At 36.2% G+C, this 13,750-nt stretch overlaps 1 protein-coding gene and 1 long non-coding RNA gene across 2 annotated transcripts; both read left to right on the top strand.

Annotated features, from left to right (window-relative positions):
* Window positions 1-8,839: 8,839 nt before the first annotated feature.
* LOC115266489 (uncharacterized) lies at window positions 8,840-9,445 on the top strand. Its single transcript, XM_029872726.2, has 2 exons — window positions 8,840-9,199; window positions 9,260-9,445. The coding sequence occupies exons 1-2, from the start codon at window positions 9,029-9,031 to the stop codon at window positions 9,443-9,445; spliced, it is 357 nt and encodes a 118-aa protein (XP_029728586.1). The 5' UTR covers window positions 8,840-9,028.
* Window positions 9,446-9,504: 59 nt separating this feature from the next.
* Window positions 9,505-9,883, top strand: LOC109411352 (uncharacterized). Its single transcript, XR_009995675.1, has 3 exons — window positions 9,505-9,573; window positions 9,641-9,727; window positions 9,787-9,883. It is a non-coding gene; the product is annotated as an uncharacterized LOC109411352 (long non-coding RNA).
* The last annotated feature ends 3,867 nt before the right edge of the window (window positions 9,884-13,750 follow it).

Below are 13,750 nucleotides of genomic sequence, written 5' to 3'. Positions count from 1 at the left end.
CAATTTATCGATCGTGCAACCTTCGGTTATCAAATATATTCCCAAGCAACACACATGTTATATAACAGTTACGGCAGCGCATGTTTTGGTTGTATAGAAGTTTATTTGACGTGATTCTAACATAATGTTGAAATAACGTCGAAATAACTTCTATACAACCAAAACTTGCGCTGTCGTAACTCTTATATAACATGTGTGTTGCTTGGGTTAAACCTTCAATGCTCAGGTTCAACTGCATGAATTGTTTTGGGAAATTGGTCCTTTGTTTGCTTATATATACTAAGCCCCAATTTACGCTCGAAACGGGGGGAGCACTATTTGGAAATTAGTGCGTAAATGGGGGAAGCGTGTTTTTTTAGTTTCAGAATTTTTTGTGTAGAATACATTTTTTCTAACCTGTGAGAAGGTTATAAGTTATTTCGGTAAATCAATAATTTATCAGTTTTGCTAAGTTGAGTGATTCCCAACCTACGGTAATGGGCCAAGAGAATATTTCAAGAACCGAAGGTGTGAGGATGAAGTGAAAAGATTTTTAGGATTCTGCAATATAGTTGAAATATAGTTGAATAGCAAAGTTTAGTTATTTCCAATCTGGGGTCATGGGTCAGAAGAATTTCTCAAGAACCGAAAGTACTAGGACGAAGTGCAAATGTGTTTTTATTGATCGCCTGTGGCTCAACTTAACTGAATATAGCCCAGTGGTTCCCAATATGAAGTCACGGGCCAAGAGAATTTCTGAAGCACCGGAAGTGCCTGAAAGAAGTGCAAATGATTTTCGGATTGTTCCTCTCTTTTTTTCAATTTGTGCCTCACGGAACACTGATTACAATGTGCTGCAAAACTTAGTGGCTCTAATCTTTGTGCAAGGGCCTCAAGAATTTCACACAAATAAAAAATACTAGGAAAAAGTGAACACGTTTTTTTGGGTAGATCATCTGAAGAAGAAGTATCTGCAATATGGATGTGTTGCAAATATCAGTGGTTTTGAATTAATGATAACAAATCACGCGAATTTCTCAAGAACTGAAAGTGTGAGAATGAAATGATATTTTTTTCCGGGACTTTCAGGAGGTCTCAGGTGGTTTTAAAGTCTTAAGAGTCTTCCAAGACGTTTCAAGGATTCTCAGGGGTTCCAAGCAGTTTCTGGAGGTCTTATGAGCGTTCCAGGGGATCGCAGGGTCAATTCAGGAAGTTTCAAAGTTCTAAAAGTTTTAGGGAGATCTCAAGAGGCCTAACGGGTGCTAAGTGGACGAGGGGTTTCTGACTGGCCAATATTTAGTCCGATTGGATTATGCACAGACTCATACTAGATTACTTTACGCCAAGTAGCTCGTTACCTCTGCTTGGGAATCACTAACTTTGTAACACCTCTTTATTATTGTAGAAAGTGATCCTTGAGGACTCTTAGAACTTTCGGTTTTTGAGAAATCAGCATGGCACGTGACCCCAGATTGGGAACCACTGTTTTTCATAATCTTCAAAAACCATTTTCACTTTCTCATTGCTCTCTAGATTCTTGAGAAATTTGTATGGCCCGTGATCCCAGATTGGAAACTCCTGAGGTTCACAACACCAGTATATTGTAATAAGTACTACTTGAAACGCTGACTCTTAAAAAAATCACACTTTCACAAGTCTGAATTCGGTTTTTGCGAAATCAACACGGCACGTGACCCCAGCTTGAGAACCATTGAGTTTTGCAACGCTACTTTATTGTTATAATTGCTTTTTGAAACGCAAAGTCTGCAAGCCATTGTAACTTTCTTGAAAATTTAGCATGGCCCGTGACCCCTTATTGGAAACCTCTCAACATCACTTTATTACAATTAAAGCTCCTTGAGATATAAAATCCATAAAGCATTCAGACCTTCTCCTCGGAATTTCAGTCCTTGTGAATTTTGCGAATTTTGATTCCAGCTTGGGAACCACTGAGCTTTGCAACATCAATTGATTGCATTTAGTGCTCCTAGAGACGCAGATTCTTGAAAACATTTACATCTCCTCCTCGGATTTTCGATTCTTGCGAAATCAGCATGACCCGTGACCCTAGCTTGGGAACCACTGGACTTTGCAACGCTACTATATTGTGATAAATGCTTTTTGAGACGCAGAATTTGAAAACCTTTTTCACTTTCTAATCGCACTTTCGGTACTTGAGAAATTGGCATACTTGAGAACTTCTGATCTGTGCAACACCACTTTATTGTAGTACATGTAATGTACATGCTCCATGAGACGCAGAATCCGAAACAAACTCACCGTCTCCCAGATGTTTTGGATCTTGGAAGTTTGTGTGGCCTGTCACTCAAAATTGAGAGCCATTAAATTTTGCAACACAGCTGGTGATAGTGCTCCTTGAGACGGACAATTTGAGAAACAAATTCGAATTTAATTTATTCATTTGTATCACGTGTTGATTGTTCCCGAATACCTGAATCCCCAATTTTCGCCCAATGAGCGTAAATTGGAGGGAGCGCTATTTGGAAATTAGTGCGAAAATGGGGGAAGGGTGCGTAAATTGAGTTTGGCGCAAATAAAGTGAGCGTAAATTGGGGTTTTAGTGTAACAGTCTCTTGTTAATAAATTTCACTGGAAGAACTTCTAAAAAAATACCTGGACAATTCCTACGTAGACTTCATCTCCAATTCCGCCAACAAATCTTTCTAGCATTATCTTCGGAGATTTCTTCAGATGTTCTTCCAGGAATTATTCAATATCTTAAAGATTCCTGGAATCCCCGATGATATTACTGAAAGTTTCGCGGGTGCAATTACAGATGGAATCTACGTAGGTATTTCTTCAAAGAGGTTTTGTTTTCTCTGTAAGAGAAAATGGGTGGTTAAAAGTGTTCGAAAAAAGAGCAACTCTTACGACTTTGGGAAAAAAGAAACACCCTCAGGGGCTTTCTCTTGGTCAAAAGTAATGCGAAAATCCCTTTAATATTGTTATAGGAATTTCGGAAAAAAATCAATGGAACTTCTGAAAAAATCCCTGCCAAAATTTCTAAGGAAATCTTAAAACAGTCTCTGAATTAATTTCAGAACGAATACCTAGAAGTATTGCAAATGCATTTTTGGAGAAATTTCTGAAGTAATTCCAGAAAAAAAATTTGAAGGAAACTATAGCAGAATAACAGTAGAAATCTCTAGAAGAATTCTTGGATTTTTTTAAGATTCGGTGGCGAATTCTATGGATGGATTTCCAAAGAAATCTGTGATGAAATTTTCAACTTATATCCAGACATATTCAAAGAGGAACCTATGGAGTAATTTCTATAGAAAATTTTGGAGTTATTTCTGGAACTCTCCACGAGAGATTAAAAAAATATCCATGAAAATTTCTGAAAAATCCCTAGACGAATTGACGAAGAAATCTATTGAGAAAAATGTTTGAATGAACGAATTCTCGAAGGAATCCGTGGAAGAATTTCTTGAGATACCACTGGAAGATTTTCCGATAAAACGTTTGAAAAAAAAACCGTGAAAGAAGAATATGTAATTGAAAAAAAAAATCTAAAGGTATTCGTATTCCTGGAGAAATAGCAGGAGAAATTCTTAGACGATTTTCTTCAATATAGCCCTGAAAAATTTCGGGAAGCACCACTTTTTCCAGAGATTTCTTTGATAATTTTATAAAGGAATCTAAATACTGAAAGAATCTGTGAAAAGTTTTGCAAAAGAAAAAAGAAAGAATCCATGTGAGAACTTCTGAGGAAGTTCATGATCAAAGCTAAGATAAAAAATCGATGGAAGGTTTTCTTAAAGATTCTTCGGAGCAAGTCCTGTAAATAAATTAAAAAAAAAAATACTCTGAACAAATTTCCGAAAAAGTTCATGGAGAAATTAGTGGAGACATTATTTTGGAGTTATTTTTTAAGGAATATGTGAAAGGTTTTCTGAAAGCAATACCTGTAGAGTTTTTTGAAACAATAGTCAAAGATTATGTGACAGAATACTCAGACGAATCTCTGGAAGAAGTTCTTAGGGAAACTTTGGAGGAATTTCAAAAAGAATTTCATTATAAAATGAAATCTTTGGAAAACATTTCTGTAGGAATTCCAAGAGGCGTTTCTAACGCAATCCTTAAAACATATTGTAAAATGATTCTTCTTCTTCTTTATGACTCAACGTTCCCACTGGAACTAGGCCTGCCTCACTTCAATTTAGTGTTCTATGTGCACTTCCACAGTTATTAATTGAAGGGCTTTCTTTGCCTGCCATTGCATGCATCTGTATATTGTGGGACAATTACAATGCCCAGGGAGTCGAGAAAATTTTCCCGACCGGAACGGGAATCGAACCCGCCATCTCTGGATCGGCGATCCATAGCCTTAACCACTAGGCTAACTGGAGACCCTGGCTAACTGGAGAGTAACATGATTACTCTGTAGAAAACATTTTGAAAGAATCAAAACATTCTGAAAAGAATTCCTGTAGGGTTTTATACGGGAATCAATGGAGAAGTACTGAGAAAAATCTATTGAAGTATTTCTGAAGGAATCACTAAAGATGTTTCAACTAAGCTCCCGATAATAAACCAGAGGAGCTTCGCAAGAATCTCTGAGGAAATTATTGCGGTTATTTCTGGAGCAACTTATGGACGATTTTCAAAAAGAAGTTTCAAACAATTTTCGGAAGAATTCCCTTGAGAATTTTTTGAAGAAGTTTTTGGAGTTATTTCTGGAACTCTCCACGAGAGATTAAAAAAATATCCATGAAAATTTCTGAAAAATCCCTAGACGAATTGACGAAGAAATCTATTGAGAAAAATGTTTGAATGAACGAATTCTCGAAGGAATCCGTGGAAGAATTTCTTGAGATACCACTGGAAGATTTTCCGATAAAACGTTTGAAAAAAAAACCGTGAAAGAAGAATATGTAATTGAAAAAAAAATCTAAAGGTATTCGTATTCCTGGAGAAATAGCAGGAGAAATTCTTAGACGATTTTCTTCAATATAGCCCTGAAAAATTTCGGGAAGCACCACTTTTTCCAGAGATTTCTTTGATAATTTTATAAAGGAATCTAAATACTGAAAGAATCTGTGAAAAGTTTTGCAAAAGAAAAAAGAAAGAATCCATGTGAGAACTTCTGAGGAAGTTCATGATCAAAGCTAAGATAAAAAATCGATGGAAGGTTTTCTTAAAGATTCTTCGGAGCAAGTCCTGTAAATAAATTAAAAAAAAAAATACTCTGAACAAATTTCCGAAAAAGTTCATGGAGAAATTAGTGGAGACATTATTTTGGAGTTATTTTTTAAGGAATATGTGAAAGGTTTTCTGAAAGCAATACCTGTAGAGTTTTTTGAAACAATAGTCAAAGATTATGTGACAGAATACTCAGACGAATCTCTGGAAGAAGTTCTTAGGGAAACTTTGGAGGAATTTCAAAAAGAATTTCATTATAAAATGAAATCTTTGGAAAACATTTCTGTAGGAATTCCAAGAGGCGTTTCTAACGCAATCCTTAAAACATATTGTAAAATGATTCTTCTTCTTCTTTATGACTCAACGTTCCCACTGGAACTAGGCCTGCCTCACTTCAATTTAGTGTTCTATGTGCACTTCCACAGTTATTAATTGAAGGGCTTTCTTTGCCTGCCATTGCATGCATCTGTATATTGTGGGACAATTACAATGCCCAGGGAGTCGAGAAAATTTTCCCGACCGGAACGGGAATCGAACCCGCCATCTCTGGATCGGCGATCCATAGCCTTAACCACTAGGCTAACTGGAGACCCTGGCTAACTGGAGAGTAACATGATTACTCTGTAGAAAACATTTTGAAAGAATCAAAACATTCTGAAAAGAATTCCTGTAGGGTTTTATACGGGAATCAATGGAGAAGTACTGAGAAAAATCTATTGAAGTATTTCTGAAGGAATCACTAAAGATGTTTCAACTAAGCTCCCGATAATAAACCAGAGGAGCTTCGCAAGAATCTCTGAGGAAATTATTGCGGTTATTTCTGGAGCAACTTATGGACGATTTTCAAAAAGAAGTTTCAAACAATTTTCGGAAGAATTCCCTTGAGAATTTTTTGAAGAAGTTTTAGAGAAAGTTTCTGAATGAATCCCTATTTTCAATAATCCTTTGGCGACATTTCTTAAGAAGTGCCTGTTTTTTTTTTTTAAATTAATCTGGAGGGAAACACTAAAATACCTATGAAAGATTTCACAGATCAAACATTAATAATTTTTCAAAAAAATCTTTGGACTAAGGCCGATACAAATATTAAATTTATATTATGTCACCCTCCATCCGAAATTTCTGAGGTATTGACGGGGGAAAACAACCTCACTACAAGTGCTGAAAAATTCATTTCGTCATATCCAAATTCAATCACCCACAGCTTATTTTAGAAGCTGAATCTGAGAATATGGTATATGAAAAACTTGTACGGCTAGACCAGTTCTGCATGAAAGTCACGGAAAAACCGCAATTTTTTGAATATTTAAGGTAAATGTCACGGACTACCTTTGAAAAATGACAGATGATATTCACCGTGAATATCATTGGCATTTTTCGAAGGTAGTCCGTGACATTTAGGATTTTCGGAAGAATTTTCGGAAGATTTTATAAAATAAGAGGCAAGGAGAATTTTATAGAAATTCCATAAAAATTCTTAATAAATACTAGGATAAACTTCTGAAAAGAAACCCTGGAGAAATTCTAAAAAAAAATCACGAAGGAATTCTTAAATTAATTCGTGCAAGATATTATTGAAAAAATGTGCTATATCTGAAGGAATCTTTTGGAAAATTTCCAAAGCAAAATTGAAATTCTTGAATTCAAATTCCAAAAATCCTTGAAGTTTTGAAAGATTTTTTGAAAGAATTCGTGACAGAATTGCTGGGGAATATCTTAAGAAACCCTTGAAGAAATTTCTAAAACTTTCCCGGACGAACTTCTGGCTGAATCTTCTGAAGAAATTTGGAGGTGTATGTCTAGTGCAATTTCTTGAGGACATTCTTGGAAGATTTCCGTAAAAAATCTGCGAGGGAAAGTGCTGGAGGCAGGGATGGGAACACTCACTTCGAAAGAGTTACACTCACTTGCTGTTTTCTCAGCTCAGAGGCGTGCAATCAGAAAACGATGTACGGACGACTTTTACCTTGTGATTTTGTCTAAAAGTTTGCTTAATACAATAGGGGTCGCACACGCATACCGATGTCGTGAGGAAGCTGCGAAGTCTCCACCAGGTGAATGTAAATTACACTCATCTCGTGGAGAGTCGCTTTCACAGCTCTGTCACGACTTTGTGATTCGGGTGCGACCCCTACTCCATTTGGCAAAGTTTTAGACAAAACCACAAGGCAAAAGTCGTCCATACAACGTTCCTTGATTGCATGCTTCTGAGCTAAGAAAATAGCAAGTCAGTGTAACTCTTTCGAAGTGAGTGTTCCCATCCCTGATTGGAGAAATAATTGGAGAAATTGCAGAAGGAGGAACTTGTAAAATATTTTTTGGAAGATTTTTTGAAAAACTCCTGGAAGAGTTTCTAAATGAATTTTAGAAGATTTTTAGTAAAAGAATTCAAGCAAAACTTTTAAAGGAATGTGATAGAATTTCTTACAGAATGCTTCTAGATTTCTGATTACATTCGTGCACATTTTATTTTAATTTCTGAAGAAATCACTGAGTCCCACTCACAGCGATATTTTGCGAACCTTATTACACTAAGAGGTTTTCTTATCTGAAGAGCTGGTTATTCATTCACTATCTTGCTGTAACCTAAATGACACAATTGATCAAGAATGTTGATTTTTTTCCAATCAGTTCATTGTTATAACCGTTAAAAATGATTATCAATTATTTTAGCATTTTACATCTATTTTATCTTATTCAAATGTGTATCAATTGTTCAACTGTTATAAATTGAAATTGAAATTTGACATTCGTTGAAGCAATTTACAAAGAAGTTTGAGACAAGGATGTTAATATGAGTGGTTTCGACATGATAAGGGAGAAGTTTAAATATTTTTTTGTATCGAACTGATTATTCAACCGCAGTTTAAAATTCAATAAAATTACGTACGAAATCTACACCATCTAATAAACTATCTATCCCCTTTGAAGCAATTCTAATCAAGAGTATTGCACGTAACCTTCTGTTCACGTTCCTCGATGTCATGACCATTGCTCCAATTAATAATTCACCCACATTTTATAACACACCGTAAATTTAAGCTAGTACATGATAATCAAACCATCATTAGCTTCCTCAATTGGCCGCCATGAAACCAGCAGCTCAGTGTTGTCCAAGGCCTTCGTGACTTAGCAGTGTCAAGCTAAACTGCAAAATATGTTCTTGCCCGGTGCAACCGACAGCGTTTGGTCATCCATTGCACCGTGTGAACTCGTCACCAAGTGCCTCGGGCTAACACCCATCTTTACCGGCGCGGAGCTCAAGTGTTGGCAAAGTTTCGTGAACCGAATGCATCTGTTGCTGACGTTTGCTTTCATGCTGCGAACCTACTGGAACTGCTTGTCGAAAGATTTGGTCTACGACACCGGATCACGAATCTTCAATGAAAGTGGGAACATCATTGTCATCATGTTCTATTTGCTTCCGATGGGTTGCGTTGCATTTAGCCGGTTCGTTGCCGGTGGAATATATCGGATAGTGGCCATGATTGATTCTGTGGATTGTGGGGTGAATTGAATTTGTGTGAAGAACTTATTCGAAATGCTTAAAGTTTGATTCCAATGTACAGATGAGAGAGCTGGGAGTCCAGATAGATCATGACCAACAACGATGCATGGTATTCAAAATCTTGCCGCTAACCATTTCTGGAGTTTTGGTATCGATTATGTGGTTCCCTGTGAACCACTGGGATGTGGAACTGGAGTACGGGTTTGAGTCGGTAATTTTCACCGTCCATTTTTCAGTTATCTTCATTTACGCTGCCAGTTTAGCACTATTGTTAGCTAAACGTAACGAAATCTTAAACGAAACATTTAGGTATCTAACTATAACCTCTTCTTTACGACACATTCTTAAGCATTTCGCTTTTTTATCCATTGCAGAATGTACTTCCCAGTGAATTCAATGTCGAACGGATTTCCAACATCACCCGGTTACCTGGAAATGGTGGTGTGCAACGAGAAGGAGCAATTGGTGGCTCTGAGGCAGATCAAAGTGCTTCATGACAAGCTTAACGACGTGGTAGAGTTGGTTAATTACTGCTTCGCCGTTCAGGTTATAATGTTTGCCCTGTGATGTGATTGACATGCTACTCCAAAGTGAAGCTATTTTCAGATAACGTTTTGTGTCGGTTTGTGCTTCGTGATTGGCGTTGTCTGCTCGTTCGGACTGTTCAAGACGTTGCTCTACTGGGACGAGCTGTACTACATGGGCTTGCTGAACTTCGTCTGGTACCTGTACTATCTTTTCTTCGTACTGTTCTTCATTGCCATTGGAAGCAAAGTTACGCGTGAAGTATGATGAAAGTCGAGAGCTTGGATTGCAAATTGTCATAATTCGTTTTAATTGGTGTCTCCTTAGGGAAACAGATTGGAGTTTTGGTTCACAAAGCCATCAACTGCTCCACTTCAAGTGCAGTCATCAACGAGGTACTCTTCGATGCTGGGTTAAATATCATCTAATCACATGACGAAGTTAATTCCTATCTCTTTATAGTTGAACATCTTTTCCCAGCAATTACTTCACCGAAGTCCAGTCATCACCTGTGGGTTGTTTGTGTACGATTGGACGTTGCTTTACACGGTAAACCTTTGTATTATCATCAATTCTTAGGTTATCATAGGAACATTATTTTGTTTTAGATGATTGGTGCCACCGCAACATACCTTATCATATTGATTCAGTTCGACGTATCGTTTCCAAACGCCGCAAATCTGAATGAAACTGCACCGTCTAAGTTGTAAAGGAGAATAACCGGCATGTCAAATCATTTTATCGATTGAAAATTTGGGATGATGTGATTGAGCAATAACTGTAAGAGCGGAGTAGAAACAAATAAGTTGGGATTTTCAATTGAATGTTTTGAACTGAAAGCCTCTTAAGAAGGATGGCTGAGCGAAGAGTCTTTTAGTAGTTTAGTTTAATGTTTCGTGCTATAATTCAGCTAGGGTGGGGCGGGGCAAGATGGGTCAGTGCCATTTTCAGGCGCATTACTCATGTTTTGATTATGTTAATAATTGTGTTAGATGACCAGCATGAATATACAAAAGTTTGGGACAATGATTGAAAAATTATACATCTTCATTGGAAATAAAAAAATAAAATGGTTTTAGCCATTTTTCTTATGCGGTACATTCCATATAATCTCCATAGAAACGGCTGATGGCGGAGGGCCCATATAGCCGAGGCGGTAAACGCACGGGTATTCAGCATGACCATGCTGAGGGTGACGGGTTCGATTCCCGGTCGGTCCAGGATCTTTTCGTAAAGGAAATTTCCTTGACTTCCTTGGGCATAGAGTATCTTCGTGCCTGCCACACGATATACACATGCAAAATGGTCATTGGCAGAGGAAGCTCTCAGTTAAAAACTGTGGAAGTGCTCATAGAACACTAAGCTGAGAAGCAGGCTTTGTCCCAGTGAGGACGTTACGCCAAGAAGAAGAAGAAGAAGAAACGGCTGCGGGGCAAGATGGGTCACCTTCAATATTGAACGTATTTTTGGAGCATTCAAAAGTTATTTATTTTTTATTGCAAGACTATCTCATGAATGACTTCAATCAAGCGGAATGAGCGCTCAAAATTATAACATAAAATAATGATAATTTTCTAGTAAAAACATTGATTTTTAAGTCGCCTTAGGACCACTCAAATTGAAAAGTTTTTTATATTCCAAATAAATTCATAAAATGTTTACTAGTAGCTCTTGTTTACTCAGTATGGATATGGAGCATATATGAATGCGGAACAAATCTTATATTTTGACGTTTTTCGTTGAGAAAATGTGAATTACTTAGAAGGTGACCCATCTTGCCCCGCACTTTTTTCACGGCCCAAAATCGATCATTTTTTAAAACTGCTTGTTTAACATCATATTTTGTATTTAATGAACTTTTAATCAACTTTTAGCATAGCTAACTAGAGTATTAAATAGTAGCGGACGAATACAAACCAATACGATTTGTATTTGGAAAGTTATGATGATTCGTCCTTAGGTGACCCATCTTGCCCCGCTCCACCCTATTTTTGAGTTTTTATTTTTATCAAAAATAAAAAGAGCACCAAACACAGCAAAAAGTTTGTTGAACAAAAAAAAACTATTTCAGCTATTAAAATTTAGTTTGGATTTTAAAGCTTGAAATAATCAAACAAAGACACTAATAGATTATACTTTTTAGAACAGAACCGAACTAATCCGAATTCCTTAACATTATCTCAACTTCCCCCACAAACAATAATCTAATTATTACTCACCACAGAAACCATAGTTGCAAAGGACAGTGCTCAAACGCGCCATCCATCCATTTCGGAACAAATTTTCTCGAGAGTAGAACTTTTGATCTACAAGCAAACTGGGTGAAGTTTGACCATCACCAAGTAGTGACCAGAGTCAATGCACCTCCGGTCCTATCTGAGCGTTTTGATCTCCTATGATAATTTTGATGTCGACGCGTGAGCAGCAGTTGTACTAGCGTTTGTACTGTATTTCACGATTTACCATATCGCACAGTGGCCGGAGGCCGGACAAAACCTCAAAATTTCATTGCTTTGATATATTCTTTTATTATAAATACTTCAACTAAGAAAAATCCAAAATTTCAAGTCAATTGAATCAAAGTTGAGTCCAGGGGAATTTTTCAAAGTTGAACAATTATGTACTGAATAATTTGTTTTTATTATCATAATTTCAAACCATAGTTTCAATGTCGCAGCGTGTAACATATAGCTGATATTGAAATCCCTGACTTTTGTTATTATTTTGGGATACATTTATCCTCCCAAGTAACACAACTTGTTACATTAGTGTATATGTTACACGTTTCAAACAAACGTCCATGTTTTGTTTCATATATGGGAAACGTATTTTGGTACACTTATATAACCGAAAAAGCGCAAAAAATGGCGGCTTATAAAACATCTTTGATGCTACTAAAAATGTTTTTCAGTATATTCTTATAACATATAATTATGTATTGAATGTGCTCCCAGAAACATCGTAAGAACGTTGTTTTTTTTTTTCTAGTAAACAAATCAAAATTTATCCAACGCACACTGTGCAAATTAATGTGACATCGATTTTGATATTTCGTTATGGCTCAGAATAAAATTCCAGTCAGATATATTTATTTGTAAATTTCCATCACGATGTTTGGTCACTATGACTTAATTTCATACGCCATTAAAAATTTATTGTGAAACAAATACATTCACTTCTCATAAATTGATTCGCTTTCCATCGGATTTGAAACAAGAGAGAGGTATTCTTTGATTTCTCTGATTTTTGTGTGATCTTGGTACAAATTTTCAGACATGCAACATGGTGGCTTCTGAACACAGTACCGTCAGGATGTTTCGGAATGTTATTTTCAATTATGATGTATTTATGCTGTGCTTTTAGAGTGTAAAAATTGTTATTAGTAAGGGAATTATTTCATTTTATAATTTTAAACATTTTTCCAGATGAATAATTATTGGGAGAAAAAACTGTAGATTAACAAACGGCTATATATAAAAGTTTTGATATGAAACTTTTTAGCCGGCACTGTAATTTGTCTGGCCTGTTTGAGAATACTTCAAAACATTATTAATACGTTCAAATTACATCTGTTATACATCTCAATACCATGTTTGTTGATTATCACTTGAATCGATTGGATTACGTAGAAAAAACATCATAGTAACATATTTCAAACATCTATTTCCAAATAGCATACAACGATGAGGTTTTGGATACATGTTTTGAACATTAGTACAACAATAACAAAGTTAGAGACCAGTACTTGGAGTGAATATGACTGAATTATTATTTCAAAAATTGCGTGGGATAAAAAAATAGTGTGAAAACTTTATTGTGAGTGAGATTTAGCTGCCATGTAAGTATCTAAAGTGGTTATAAGGTGACGGGAGGCTGACTTTTAAGTGACACTCAACGATGGCTTCCAACTTGTGAGACATGTATGCCTATAGTGACTTCAACAGTGGCCAATCTTGTTTGCGTTTATGTTTACTCCCTTGTGTTCGTCTTTTTACAACCTCGTAGCGAGGTAAGTAACCACAAATTATAAAACATAGGTGTTGGATGCAATTTTAGTTGCTATCATAGTTGCCTTGCTTCTAGAGGTGTTTAATAAATATCGCTTAAGTGAGTGAGAATAGACAGCGACGCGACAATCTCAAACATTAACGTATTTAATACGTAAAAATAACGTATACGCAACATATTTTATCACAATGGTTATAACTATGTGCTGCTGATGTTTTACATATCATCTTCAATTGAAAGAAGACCATGGTACTAAAACGTTGTGTAATCAACGTAAAATTTACTTTACTATAACTTGTAGTGAGGTATAATCATTCCCGGTAGCTTGTTTTTGTCAAACATAGATAAACCATGATTTGAACAAAAGATGTGTACAGATACGATTATAATACTGTACTATGACATCTTTTTCAAATTCCATTTCCAAAGATGTTGTCTGTGTTACTTGGGCTTAGCATTACAACATTCAACCTTAAGCTTAGCTTACATTTGTTGTATTTTAAGAGCATTCAAAAAATGTAACTTTTACTGATTTTTTTGATTATAAATTCAGGCTACATTGAT

Source organism: Aedes albopictus, chromosome 3, assembly GCF_035046485.1.
Source record: "Aedes albopictus strain Foshan chromosome 3, AalbF5, whole genome shotgun sequence".
NCBI classification, from domain to species: domain Eukaryota; kingdom Metazoa; phylum Arthropoda; class Insecta; order Diptera; family Culicidae; genus Aedes; species Aedes albopictus.
This window is presented reverse-complemented; position numbering and strand designations above follow the sequence as displayed.

Coding starts and splice junctions, on each gene's coding strand:
- LOC115266489 (XM_029872726.2), top strand. CDS start 9,029: ATGTACTTCCCAGTGAATTCAATGTCGAACGGATTTCCAACATCACCC. Junction 9,200..9,259: donor ATTACTGCTTCGCCGTTCAG/GTTATAATGTTT, acceptor AGCTATTTTCAG/ATAACGTTTTGTGTCGGTTT.